The 14,263-nt window shown below is 32.9% G+C and overlaps 1 protein-coding gene across 3 annotated transcripts; it reads left to right on the forward strand.

Moving 5' to 3' along the window:
• The first annotated feature begins 818 nt into the window (after positions 1–818).
• Positions 819–8,498, forward strand: LOC139520996 (uncharacterized). 3 transcript variants are annotated; one of them, XM_071314123.1, is made up of 4 exons: positions 819–912; positions 3,455–3,719; positions 3,786–4,262; positions 8,419–8,498. In XM_071314123.1, exons 2-4 carry the CDS (start codon positions 3,455–3,457, stop codon positions 8,424–8,426), a joined length of 750 nt encoding a protein of 249 aa, XP_071170224.1. In that variant the 5' UTR covers positions 819–912; the 3' UTR covers positions 8,427–8,498. The 3 variants fall into 3 exon arrangements, with proteins under 3 accessions (XP_071170224.1, XP_071170222.1, XP_071170223.1); XM_071314121.1 differs by having other exon boundaries at positions 3,455–4,262; XM_071314122.1 differs by lacking the exon at positions 819–912 and adding an exon at positions 3,170–3,277 and having other exon boundaries at positions 3,455–4,262.
• Positions 8,499–14,263: the final 5,765 nt, after the last annotated feature.

Genomic DNA, 14,263 nt, shown 5'->3' on the forward strand with positions numbered 1-14,263 from the left:
TGTCACTTGCGGGACTTGCACTCAAACCCTCATTGTTGGCAATAGTTCGACTTCTTATACCACTATGTCCGAGAGGTTTCATCGACATAAAGATTCTTTTGACTGAATTATTCGAAGTTGTGATATGATTATTCTGACTGCATCTATCTCAATGAACTTGAAATTAAAAGAGAAACAAATATATAATTATTTTTATTTTTATATACAGTAACAGTTAAATTAACTTCATAACTTAAGCTTAAATGACATATACAATTGACAATAACGGTCAGATGACAACTTAATTGTTAAAATGAATGGTTAAATTTGACCATCGTATCTCCACATTTATATATGTGTTACATTCCTAAGGCTAGAAGCCATTGATACATGTAAGCTTCTCTAAGCCATATGCGTTTTATTTATCATTTGTGAGTCATATAGTGACTTGCAGTTATGTTCAATTGTCTGTACTAAATAAGGAAAGTTACAGTGGTTTTCCCGTTCCATTAGCTGTTATTGTCTAAAGACTGATATTTTCAGTTTGTATGTGGTTCACTCAGTTTGGAAATTATCATGGTGTGTTTTTTTGCACCTAGTCCCTGGTCTTTGGTTGATATTCATCTTATTCGTGACTGTCAAAATATTAACCTAATTTTTAAATAAGTAAGTTAGCATTGGTATAAACCATACTTTTTTTGCTTTTAAAATTATGCAAAATAATTGCACCTTTGTTTTCTCTTCGATCACATAAACATTTAAAGCTGTATAATTTACACATCGATTTAGGAATAAACAAAGTCACAATCCGTCATTTTTATATTCTATCCCTACTATTCATCACATTGATAGTTTAATTAATGTTACAAATAAGTATAAAACTGTTAAAGTTTTTATATTTTTCACCAGTCAGACCATTCCTCCAAAGACAAGGTAAGTTTTTATATTTTTCACCAGTCAGACCATTCCTCCAAAGACACGGTAAGCTTCTTCTGTAACTTGGTTAGCTTATTGCTTTCGTTTCATTTTATTTTTGTAAATCGTTAAAAAGGTTAAACACATCTTATTTGGTAACAACTTGAAGGAGAAATAATCATTCTATAACGGTTTAATGGGTCCAAGTTTATTGATTTTACTAAAATATTGATTTGTGTGAAATTTGGTAAAAATTAGTTTTATTTCTAAAAATGACATAATATTATGATCAGGTGTTAAATAACTTCTTCTCCAATCACTGAAATCCTGTGCTGATCATTGGTTGTTGTGAACAATGATTTTGGTTGTGTTATTGTCATTAAATAAACAGACTGTTTACTTTTTCTTCTTTTGTATTATTTCACATTCTGTTATTCAAGTTACTTTTTACTTTGTATATTAACGTAAAAGATTCATTCACTGTTGCAGGCCATTCGTTGTCCTATGATTTTACACATCGTTGTTCTCTTTTCTTAATCGATAAGTGTTTCCTTAGATATTACTGTTGCATAGTTTGATACAGTTTTGCAAAATGTTAAAATGTTAAAATTGCAAAAGTTTTAGTTCCAACTTTTGAATTAAAACGTCCGTCTCAATTATTTGTATGCATTTTGGGGTTACGTTGCAATATATGTATCATGGTATTTGCGGATCTTACGAATTTGTTTTTCGTTAATTTTGTTCTGTATATGATAAAAAAATCTTTCCTTTTAAACAATTCAGGATAAGCGTGATGTGTTATATATCCAATCTCGTTTTTTCCCCATAAGTGGAAGTATTCTATAAATATGTCGTATCGTGTCCTAATGTACCTGATGCTTTTTGTTATTCATCAATCATGTGTTTCTTTGTCTAATACGTTTTCCTATTGATTTGTATTGTAGTCCTGTAATATTATGTTGTCATTTCTATGTTATATTTAACATTGCCATTAAAGTGCGAGGTTTGGCATGCCACAAAACCAGGTTCAACCCACCATTTTTTCCTTTAAAAATGTCCTGTACCAAGTCAGGAATATGGCCATTGTTATATTATAGTTCGTTTCTGTGTGTGTTACAATTTAACGTTGCGTCGTTTGTTTTCTCTTATTTTTGAGTGTAAATTGACATTGCGATAAGACGTGTCACGGTACTTGTCTATCCCAAATTCATGAATTTGGTTTTGATGTTATATTTGTTATTCTCGTGGGATTTTGTCTGATGCTTGGTCCGTTTCTGTGTGTGTTAGTTACATTGTAGTGTTGTGTCGTTGTTCTCCTCTTATATTTATGCGTTTTCCTCAGTTTTAGTTTGTTGCCCCGATTTTGTTTTTTGTCCATGGATTTATGAGTTTGAACAGCGGTATACTACTGTTGCCTTTATTTATACATATTCTCTGGCTTTCAAGTGTCAAAATTGGAGCTTCTGTTTTTACTCTAAATCCAGTTAATTGCTTCGACGCACGAAATTAGTTCAGTATTATTTTCATTTTCAAGCCCGTAGTCTGCTTAGGATTAAAAAAAAACGAAGTTTGTTATTCCCTCAGGCAGAGTTAACCTTTGATTAATTGGGCTATTGTTTTGAGACCCCTTTTGATCAAATATTTTCAAAAGATTCTACGTATTTATATATCCCTGGTTTTTAAACGTTTAAGTTAAAGCGTCCATCATGAACGTATATCTTGAAGAAAAATTATATATTCTAGTGTCATTGGTATTGCTATTCAAACTTTTTTGAAATCTTGAAAAGCATGGTTTTATTTTTTTTCTGCAATGACTTTAGAAGTTTGACACAGCTTTTTTTTCTCATTGTTTCTACTATAAGCTAAGTTTATAAAAACGCATTTGGTATTGGAGAAAATCATCAATTTTATCAAAGCATATCTTTTCCGATAAAGTCGATGCAAATCTTTAATATTCCATTTAGATATCTAGTATATGTCAATAATGTTGAATTAATTTCTCCCTTAATTTACAATGAAATAAAACTTTTTGTCACGTCACTCTCTAAACCATTTATATAGAAATAAGAAACACTTCACAACCGCTTTTTGTAAGATTCAGCAGGTAGTTGAACTCTCGAGATTTGAGAGCACAAAAAAATATGTTTTATATTATGCAGATATGACCAAGTGGCTTTTTATGCTAATGTAAACACAAAATCTCATTCGTAAAGTACATAGATTAAGAAGTGCAAATGGGCACTATAATAGTAATATTTTGTGACAGTATCTACAAATATTTCGGGTGCACACCGGTTGAGATGTAGTTTCTACAAAATACTGTGCATGTGCAAACCGGATCATTGGCAGAATCTACAAAATACTTTATGCACACTGGTTCAAGGTCAGTAGCAAATAAAAACAGAAGACGAAAAGCCAAATTGATTGACACCGCCGTATATATAGATCATGTGCATTAAAAAACAATTGTGAGTTTAAAGAATAGAATAAACTAAAATAAAAACATTTTGTTGCTTTTTTCAATCTTCCATACGCAGTTATTTTTCTTTGATTTTTGCAGATGAAGTTATCCATTTGCGTTCTCATTGCCATTTTCGGCTGTGCCTATGGCACTGGAAAGGGTGGTGGTGGTGGTGGTGCCATCATTGTAGGAGGTGGAAGTGGCGGTGGAGGCTATGGTGGATACGGTGATGGAGGTTATGGTGGATACGGCAGAGGAGGTGGCGGTGGAGGTGGCGGTGGAGGTGGATATGGAGGTTATGGTGGCTACGGAGGTGGAAATGGTGGTGGTGTCATCCTTGTAGGAGGCGGAAGTGGCGGTGGAGGTGGATATGGAGGTTATGGTGGTTATGGAGGTGGAAAAGGATACGGCAGTGGAGGTGGTGGTGGAGGTGGATATGGAGGTTATGGTGGCTACGGAGGTGGAAATGGTGGTGGTGTCATCCTTGTAGGAAGCGGAGGTGGATATGGAGGATATGGTGGAGGAAACGGCGGAGGATATGGTGGATACGGTGGAGGAAACGGCGGAGGATATGTAAGCTATGGCGGAGGATACGGCGGTGGAAAAGGATACGGTGGTCGATATGGTGGTGGTAACGGTGGATATGGTGGTGGTAACGGAGGATATGGTGTTCAACTCGTCAGTTTAGGTAACCTAGGAGGAGGAGGTGGATATGGTGGATACGGTGGTGGAAACGGAGGTGGATACGGAGGATACGGTGGTGGAAACGGAGGGTATGTAAGCTATGGCGGTTATGGTGGTGGAAATGGAGGAGGATACGGTGGATACGGAGGTGGAAACGGAGGATACGGTGGATACGGAGGTGGAAATGGTGGAGGATACGGATATGGAGGTTACGGCAAAAAATGTAAGATTGATATATACAAGGCAAACAAAGATAATTCTACTTGTCTGTTACCAATAGTATATGATCTGATTGTGTGAAAATATCCAACAAAAACACAACAGAAGTATTACACCTAAAATTAAAAAAAGAAAGAGTTCATGAAATATTGCAAACTAGAACATCTTTGTTGATTAATGCAATAATTTGTTATTGGTCTGTTTTAGCTATAGATGGTAAAATTTTAGTAATATAGATTCCTTCTCTGCAACAAGTGTTTTGTGATATTTCTCCGCTCGCGACAGTTACATTTTATTATTTAAAGCGCGAGGCTTGCCGAACTTTATAGATAATTAAAATTTATCTGTTGAGAGTTGAGAAATATCGTAATACACGAGTTACAGTAGTGGAATCTGATTCTCTTATGGTTTTTATCCTTCCTTTGCAAAGATTTGAGGAAAGTTGTGTACTTTTGATGTGACGTCATTAGGCATGGGCGCCTTTTTTCATAACGTCACAATAAGAAAATTTAGAAGAAAACAAGAAAATTTCACGTCATAATTAAATTTCAACCAATCATTTGCCGAGAACAGACTTTTCACTAGTGAGGAGAAACATTTTTCTCACAGCAGTCTGGAAATGTGAAAATAGCACAGAAATTAGAGAATAAGTTTTTAAACAAGACTTCTATATTGTTAACAACTCTAATAACAGCATTATAAAAAAACCTGCTATTTTAGATCTGCTGTCGGACATTTTAAGATCTAATAGGAAAATACCTCTTATAAGTATCCTGTATTTCAATTGGTTCATAACAAGTATATGCCTCATGCCTTTAACTTGTATTATTTGTTTCGTTCATTTTCTCCCTTAACCTTGATATATCACAAAAGTTTATTTTTATATTGTCTGAAGTGGTATTTCTCAAAACTAACAACAACAGTAGTATACCGCTATTCGAAATTCATAAATTGATTGAGAACAAACCAAATCCGGGTTACAAACTAAAACTGAAGGAAACGCATCAAACATAAGAGAACTACGACACAACAGAGACACAACATTAAAATGAAACACACACAGAAACGAACTATAACATAACAATGGCCTATTTCCTGACTTGGTGCAGGATATTTTTTGCACTACGCAAAAGACGCTTGGTGCTTTGTAACAAAATAAAATTACATTACAAATAATGAGTTTTACAGTCTCTTTTAATATTCGATTTAATTCAGCTCATGATCGGGGAAAACTTAATTATTGAGAAGAAATTTCGTTCCTATTGGCTATTTTACTTCCCTCGACTGGTATTGATCAACAACACACCACCATATACACATACATTGACTCTTTAGTATTATCACAAGAATATTTGGTCATTATACTGTTTTATTTGTAGATTGCCTCAAAGTAATAATAATAATTATTGCATAGCAATATAATATTTCCCGCAGAAAGTAACAAAAAGTTAGCGTGCAATAAAATCTAATATTGCACCAGTGCAATAAATCTTCAAAATTCATGACGTCATTAACGACAAAATCATAGTTAAAACAACTTTTTTACTTTCAAATATTATATTGCTATACAATATATAATAATAATAATATAGGGTTATTGCGTGAATATTGGGGAATATTGTCCCGAGAAGAATTCGCAAGCTCGTACAATATATATTCTACGAGGGACAATATTCCCCAATGTTCAGGCCCAAGACCACAATTAATGACCCCGCTTTTCGTTGTCCACGAATATAGTTCCTTTTAATTAGAGTGTATTTTTCCTTAATTTTTTTTCTTTCCTTTCCTCACTCATTCCTTAAATCTTTTTGGGTGGAAATGAAAGAAGAGAGGTCAAATAAATTTTTGGAGGTTGTATTTTAACTGATTTTGATATGGAATGAGTGATTAGGTCAAGTGCAAAAAGGTGATATTTACAGTTTTCGGAACATCTCTTGACTTGTCAATAGGGGTATGGATGAGTATTGGCTAAATTTGTAAAAGTGATTGCTTCAATCTTTCTGAATTTTGGATATATATTTGGACTAGGACAATACATTACACACAAAAAAAATTGGACAAAAGTGCATGGTGCAATTTTTTTAATGATGCAAAAGGTTATAAAGAACTGATAGAGGAATTAATTGTGGTCTGTGGCCTAAGAGGTGCATTTCAGCAAATTTAGAATTTTTACTTTGGCATCTTTTCTGAATGATCTATTGGTATTGATTTGTCAAACTATATGAGAAGAAATGATTTTCACTTTCATTTGATAGAAATTTTGTGAAAAAGTCACTTTTCAGGTTAAATGCCTAAAATGTAGCTTTTTCACTTTTTTTTCAAAAACAGCATGCTTAATTTCTCTCTGACAGTTTTTTTTCTGATATCTATTTGTGTTTGTGGTATTTATTTCAGTTGTTTAACTTATTTGTGAACTCTGAACACAAAAAAAAGTAGATAAAAACATAAAAAGAGTGCAAAATGTGCTGTTTTAATAGTCTAAGTCTAACGGTCAGTATACGCAGCAGGTGAAATGTGAAGTTCTATGCACTTAAAAGTTGTATTCCAAAACAGATTGCACTGAACCTACATCAAAAACACTTATTACTGGTTGCTTAACCATTTCTGTTTCACAGACTACCTTTACTTTCTCCTGTTGGATAGCTAGTGGTTTAAATATTGGCCTTTTGAGGCTGACATTTCATTCAGTTTTTAAACAGTAAAGTTAATAAACTTTGCATCAGACCATACTGTCTGCATATATAGTTGAAAGTGACAGTCTTGTTACATCCAGGCTCCATGTTTTATCATATCTGAGCACAGATTTTAGCAAAAAAAAGTATATCTCCATCTCCCATATCATTTATATGCTTTTAAATATGCAAATGTGGGGAACGGCCTAAACTGGCAATCTGTTTTTTTAAGCATAACATTGCTAAAGACCATTTTATCCACATGCGTTATGCTATTTGAAACTTATATTTCCATCAAAAGTACATTTATAACCTGTTTAAGTTTGTTTGATAACTTAACAACTTCAGAAAATTGTGGTAAGTGAAAAATATTACATTTGATATAAGGCCTCACCCTAATTGAAAACCTCTATTTTTTGGCACAGGCTCATATAAAATTAACTTCTAGCCATTTTGCATCAGTCTGATACATGAAATATGCTTTCTGTTACTTTAAATAGATGTTAACTTATACATAGAGACATTAAAAAGTGTTAGTTTTGGTATCTTTTGGTTTTTAGAATCTCAAATTTGATAGTTTTAATTGTTCTAATTCAACGCCACAATTCAGCACCCAAAATTCAGATATAAAAAATGCCACATTTTTTTTATTTGGTATCATATGGCTTTGAAACTTTGTAACCTGTTTTATAATATACTAAGCTTGAATCATGGCAAGTTTTATTAGAATTGGTCAAGTTTTAGGCCCCTAATAGGCCCAAGACCACAATTAATGACCCCGCTTTTCGTTGTCCACGAATATAGTTCCTTTTAATTAGAGTGTATTTTTCCTTAATTTTTTTTTTCTTTCCTTTCCTCACTCATTCCTTAAATCTTTTTGGGTGGAAATGAAAGAAGAGAGGTCAAATAAATTTTTGGAGGTTGTATTTTAACTGATTTTGATATGGAATGAGTGATTAGGTCAAGTGCAAAAAGGTGATATTTACAGTTTTCGGAACATCTCTTGACTTGTCAATAGGGGTATGGATGAGTATTGGCTAAATTTGTAAAAGTGATTGCTTCAATCTTTCTGAATTTTGGATATATATTTGGACTAGGACAATACATTACACACAAAAAAAATTGGACAAAAGTGCATGGTGCAATTTTTTTAATGATGCAAAAGGTTATAAAGAACTGATAGAGGAATTAATTGTGGTCTGTGGCCTTCATGCACAAAAAATTAACCCTTTTATTGTATAGCAATATAATATTTGAAAGTAAGAATCGGTTTAAACTAAGATTTTGTCGTTGATGACGTCATGAATTTTGAAGATTTAGTGCAATATTGGAATTTATTGCACGCTAACTTTTGGTAACTTTTTGCGGGAAATATTATATGGTATGCAATAATAATAATAATAATAATAATAATAATAATAATAATAATAATAATAATAATAATAATAATAATAATAATAATAATAATAATGTTTTATTCTTTTCCAGCCTACTAAAGTCTGGACCGTTATAAAAGACATTGATACCATTTGTATATAGTTCCAAATAAATATTTTTTTGCATTGAAATCATGTGTTTTACTTACAAGAAATCTAAAATAATAAAAGAGGTTATCAGAAACAATGTAAGAAAAAAATATAAATTGAAACATGAAACAAGAAATGTGACGACAAAGACATCGATCATACATGAATCTAAGAACAGAAACACAAGAAGTCTGACATTCTATATTTGCAATTCATAAGAAAATGGAATTCATCAAATAACAAAACTACAAAAACCTTTTTACTCTTTGAACCAATGTCTTTCGAAATAATTCCGAATGACTAGTCATAGATACATATATTTTCTTATTAGATGTTAAGGCCTTTGCATTACCATTGTTTCGCCGTTATCCAATGCATTGGGGAACGTTTAGCGCCAGCAAACATGTTTAACCATTATATATGTGCATACTTAAGATCAAGAGTCAGTAATTTAATCATTGTCATAATTTGTTTCCCCTTTATCGTCTTGTTCATAAATCGGGCCGAAATTTTTTCTTATTTCAATTGGTCTACATTTGTTATTCTAGACCTTGCCTTTTATAGCTTACTGTAGAGTAATGGTTTGCTCATTGCTGAAGGTCATAAGGCGATCTCAATCAAATTAGTTGATACAATATTTGTTTTTTGTTGATCTTCTATTTTTATACGCACTGGATGACACCCACGAAATCGCGGGCATTTAGAGGTTGGTTGAAAGTATGAAAACGGTTGTAGGTTGCACTTTGTAAATACAGCTGTTTCTCAAACCACGCCTCTTTTGGGGAGATCTTGAATATTCACAGAAAATTTATTTTGTTCACATACTGGTTCCTAGTTATGCTCTCTGTGTTCCATCTCACAGAGACATAACTTGGGAATGTTACCAGTAAATAAACATGTGCATATTGTTTACATTGAAATCTGTGGTAACCTTTCATTCGAGGTAGGGGTAGTTAAGAAAATTAGTGTTAGTTTAAACTCAGAGAAGTTCAGGGCATATAAACGTTGAAAATATGCCGCACAGCCCTATATTTTGACCTTTGAAAACAATTGTAGTGCATATGAACTTTCAATTCTAGGATAGGATTTTTCAAAACTTCATAGTAAAAGTACAGTTTTAGCCGTAAAAGGAGTTCCTATGGGAAATTGCATTGTCAATATTTACAGAAATGTAACCAATATTGGGTGAAAAAAGAGAACATTCAGAATTAAACCAAACTTGCTTAATTTCACAGATTTTAAAGAAATTAACTCAAACATGAAGTTTTATAAATATTTCATGAAGATTAATAGAATCCTGGGCCTTCAATATAATGACTCAGCATAAATTCACAGTTTACAGTATGCATAGTTGATTTAAAGTCCTGAATACAAAATTAATTCATAATATTTCCTTATTTGTCAGTTAAATAGTTTAAAAGTGCTTATATTTACTCTTCGCAGTCATTGAAACTCAAAGATCCTTCCTTAATATTATTTATGGGGTGGTTGTGTCCTGTCGATAATCCAAAAGTTAGCCGTAACACCCAAATCTGCTTTTTTGTCACCACGGCATGATAAATACAAGCTAGAAATACAAAAATATCTCAACAAAACTTACAATAGTGTGTTCTATCCTGAATATGTACTAAATATTCCAAATTGCTAGAAACAGCAGAATGATTTAGGAAATTTGAGGCCCCAGGGGCAAAAAACATAGAAAATTGCCTACCTCTTGGGTCATAAAACAAATAATTTCACTTGTAAATGCTATGATTTTACAATTTTCAAGATCTTAGTATAAAAAAAATAACTATACTTGGAAGTTATGCAAAAATCAGATGTAAGCAGTCATCTCTATAACATTTTAAGTGAATTTATATCTCAGACTAGTATCTGCATACATACAACTATTGCAAATATGGCTTTGTTTGAACACTTCTAGTATATATATTAGCTAAATTGTGTCAGATATATAGTTACAGATGATACTGTTGAGACAAGAATTCAAAATTGACCATTTGAGGCAGAAAATGTGTACTTTAATTGACAAATAAGCATACTGTAAGATGTGGACTGGAGACAGAGCCAGGATTGGATACTTTATATAATCTTGTATGTTATAATGATTGACTGTTAAACATTACATTTACATTATTCTGATATGCTTTCAACATGTTATCAAAACAGTTTTAAACAGATTCTAGGCATTTTATATCAGAAAATATGCAAATAGGGTAAGCTGGCAATTATTAAAGTCTTGAGTTCAAATTCTTAAAAAAATTAAAACAGGTGAGGGGGTATACAATGTACAGTAAAGAAAAAGAGTACACACAGTTATTTCTTTAAGTTTATAATTCTGATAAATGAGTATTAATGTGAGAAAAACTGATTTTAGAGAGTTTTCTATTTGAATAAATGTTTGTAAAGGTTGCATTTTGTAAATACAGCTGTTTCTCAAACCACGCCTCTTTTGGGGAGATCTTGTATATTCATAGAGAATTAATTTTGTTTACATACTGGTTACCAGTTATGCTGTCTGTGTTCCATCTCACAGAGACATAACTTGGGAATGTTACCAGTAAATAAACATGTGCATATTGTTTACATTGAAATCTGTGGTAACCTTTCATTCGAGGTAGGGGTAGTTAAGAAAATTAGTCAGTTAAACTCTGAGAAGTTCAGGGCATATAAACGTTGAAAACATGCCGCACAGCCCTATATTTTGAATTTTGAAAAAAATTGTAGTGCATATGAACTGTCAATTCAAGGATAAGATTTATTTTTCAAAACTTCATAGTAAAAGTACAGTTTTAGCCGTAAAAGGAGTTCCTTTGGGAAATTGCATTGTCAATGTTTACAGAAATGCAACCTGTAGCGTGAATATTGTAATCCTGTAATATTAATATGTTGCATTTTAATGTTATTTTTAACATTGCCATTAAAGCGGGAAGTTTGGCATGCCACAAAACCAGGTTCAACCCACCAGTTTTTTCTTTAAAAAATGTTTTGTACCAAGTCAGGAAATTGGCCATTGTTATATTTAAGTTCGTTTCTGTGTTTGTTACATGTTAAAGTTGTCTTTCTGTTGTGTCGTTTGTTTCCTCTTATATTTGAGTGTGAAATCGCATTGCTATTAGACATGTCACGGTACTTTTCTATCCCAAATTCATGTACTTAGTTTTGATGTTATCTTTGTTATTCTCATCGGATTTTGTCTAATGCTTAATTTGTTTCTGTGTGTTACATTTTAATATTGTGTTTCTGTTGTGTCGTTGTTTTCCTCTTATATTTAATGCGTTTACCTCAGTTTTAGTTTTTAGTTGTTAGGATTTGTTTTTTCTGTCGATTTATGAGTTTCGAACAGCGGTATACTACTGTTGCCTTTATTTGTAAAATATTTTATGAATGCAGAATTTCAGGAAAGGTATCAAAAGTCAAAGGTACTTGGTGGCAATGCAATTTATTTTAGCCTCCCCCTTTTTTTCCAAATCCGTTGATTATTTTTTATTTTTCTACTAATTTCCGATCTATTGTGGACACACATATATTATCACCTCTATTTAACAGAAGAAGAAGAAGATAATTTGTTTCCAATTATGGGCCCCAAAGGATATAAAAATGACAACATCAATAATTTTCATTACAGTACAAACAATGAGATAAAAAAAGGACTAATGAGAAATTTTTAATATCTTAAAGAATATGTAGATAAATGAATCTATAATATTTTATTTAAATAATCTACTTCATTTTAATGCAGGTGTAGTTGATATTGATAACAAACAGACACAAACAGCCCCAAAAGAGAGTACAATAATAATAGATATCAATAAAAATGTATACTGTGGGTTCATTTATTTTCGTTGGTACCTATTTTTGTGGATTGAACAAAACTTACATGTTCGTGGACATTTAATTTCGTGGTTCTGTCAGAGTCTGCAAGCAAGCCAATGGAAAATTTGTAATTCGTTGAACATTTAAATTCGTGGTTACCTGTACACAGGAAATCCACGAAAATTGGTATCCAACGAAAAATAATGAATACACAGTAGTATACAATAAGGCGGATCAAATAAACATATATAAGTACCGGGCCACGTCCACTTGTATTTTTGTCCATCTGATGAGTTAAGCCTTTTTCAACTGATTTTTATAGTTCGTTCTTATATTGTACTGTTATACCACTGTCCCAGGTTAGGGGGAGGGTTGGGATCCCGCTTAAATGTTTAACCCCGCCACATTATATATTTATGTGCCTGTCCCAAGTCAGGAGCCTGTAATTCAGTTGTTGCCGTTTGTTTGTGTGTTACATATTTGTTTTTCGTTCATTTTTTTACATAAATAAGGCCGTTGGTTTTCTTGTTTGAATTGTTTTACATTGTCTTATCGGGGCCTTTTATAGCTGACTATGCGGTATGGGCTTTGCTCATTGTTGAAGGCCGTACGGTGACCTATAGTTGTTAATGTCTGTGTCATTTTGGTCTTTTGTGGATAGTTGTCTCATTGGTAATCATACTACATCTTCTTTTTTATATATAATATATAATAAGTAGCCAAAAAGAAAGTAAAAGTTAAGCTTGTAATATATGACCGCCGTTGATGGTAAACTTGGAATTGATATTAAATAACAGATGCAATGTACACTTTATCTATAGTATATGTATGTTCTTAGTATACAGATAAAGCGGACAAAAACTATGCCCTGTCCCCCAAGCACCCACGAAAGAGGTTAGTAATGCTCTTGAACGTCAGAGAATGTGAATATGGTTGTTTTTTTTCTAACTCAATTTTTGTATTTGATTACGTTGTAACAAAGGGAAAATGACGACCTATCGCAGTACACAATCAGTCTAGTTATGTGGCTTAATCTGCAAATTTACAGACAGATCTGCAATGTTATTGGTTATACTATTTATTTTTATGAAGAAAACTTGCTGATTCGTCGCATTATTCAAAATATTTAAACAAATACCAAAACTTTGAGTTTTAGAATCAATTTTTCAACTAAGCCATTAAAGAGGAGATGACTGTTTTAGTAACAGAAAATATACTGGACTGGTAGGGAAAGTCATAATTTGTAAAAGTAAACCAGTATAGGTCAAAGTACGGTCTTCAACACGGTGCCTTGGATCACACCGAACAGCAAACTACTAGTGTAAAACCATTCAAACAGAACATCCAACTGTCTAATGTATACTAAAAATGCAGAAACGAAAAACACTCAGGAACCACTTTACCGAACAACAACCACTGAACATCAGGTTCCTCACTAAGCACAGGTGCACCCTTGAAATTTCTTACTATTTCTGTTGCGCAATACTGAGTAATTCGGTTTTTATACTTTATAAACTGTTTTACGCACCCTTTTCATTTAATCGAGAATTCACACACCTAACTTGTTCGACAACTTTACTTTCTACAACATGAGTGATGGGGGAGACCAACGCGATGTTACTAACTGAGATAAAAAAATCGCCAAATCACAGACCCAGGTAGTCATGTAGGACTTTCACCTGAAGACGTCCTTTCTTTGTTTTCCCGTCAACTGGATATTGCAAACCATCCGAAACCTTATTGCAGGAACTCCGTTGAAGAAAAGACTACTTCTGATATTTTTCTGTGCCCTTGTGCAGCAAAACAAACGACTCGTCTAGGCACAGGAGCACGGCTGATGGAAAAGGCGTTTACACATCAAAAGTAAAATCACAAAAATACTGAACTCAGAGGAAAATCATTTCGGAAAGTCCATAATCACATGGCAAAATCAAATAACAAAACGCATAAAAAACGAATGGACAATAACTGTCATATTCCTGACTTGGTAC

The sequence above is a fragment of the Mytilus edulis genome, chromosome 4 (assembly GCF_963676685.1).
Source record: "Mytilus edulis chromosome 4, xbMytEdul2.2, whole genome shotgun sequence".
NCBI lineage: Eukaryota > Metazoa > Mollusca > Bivalvia > Mytilida > Mytilidae > Mytilus > Mytilus edulis.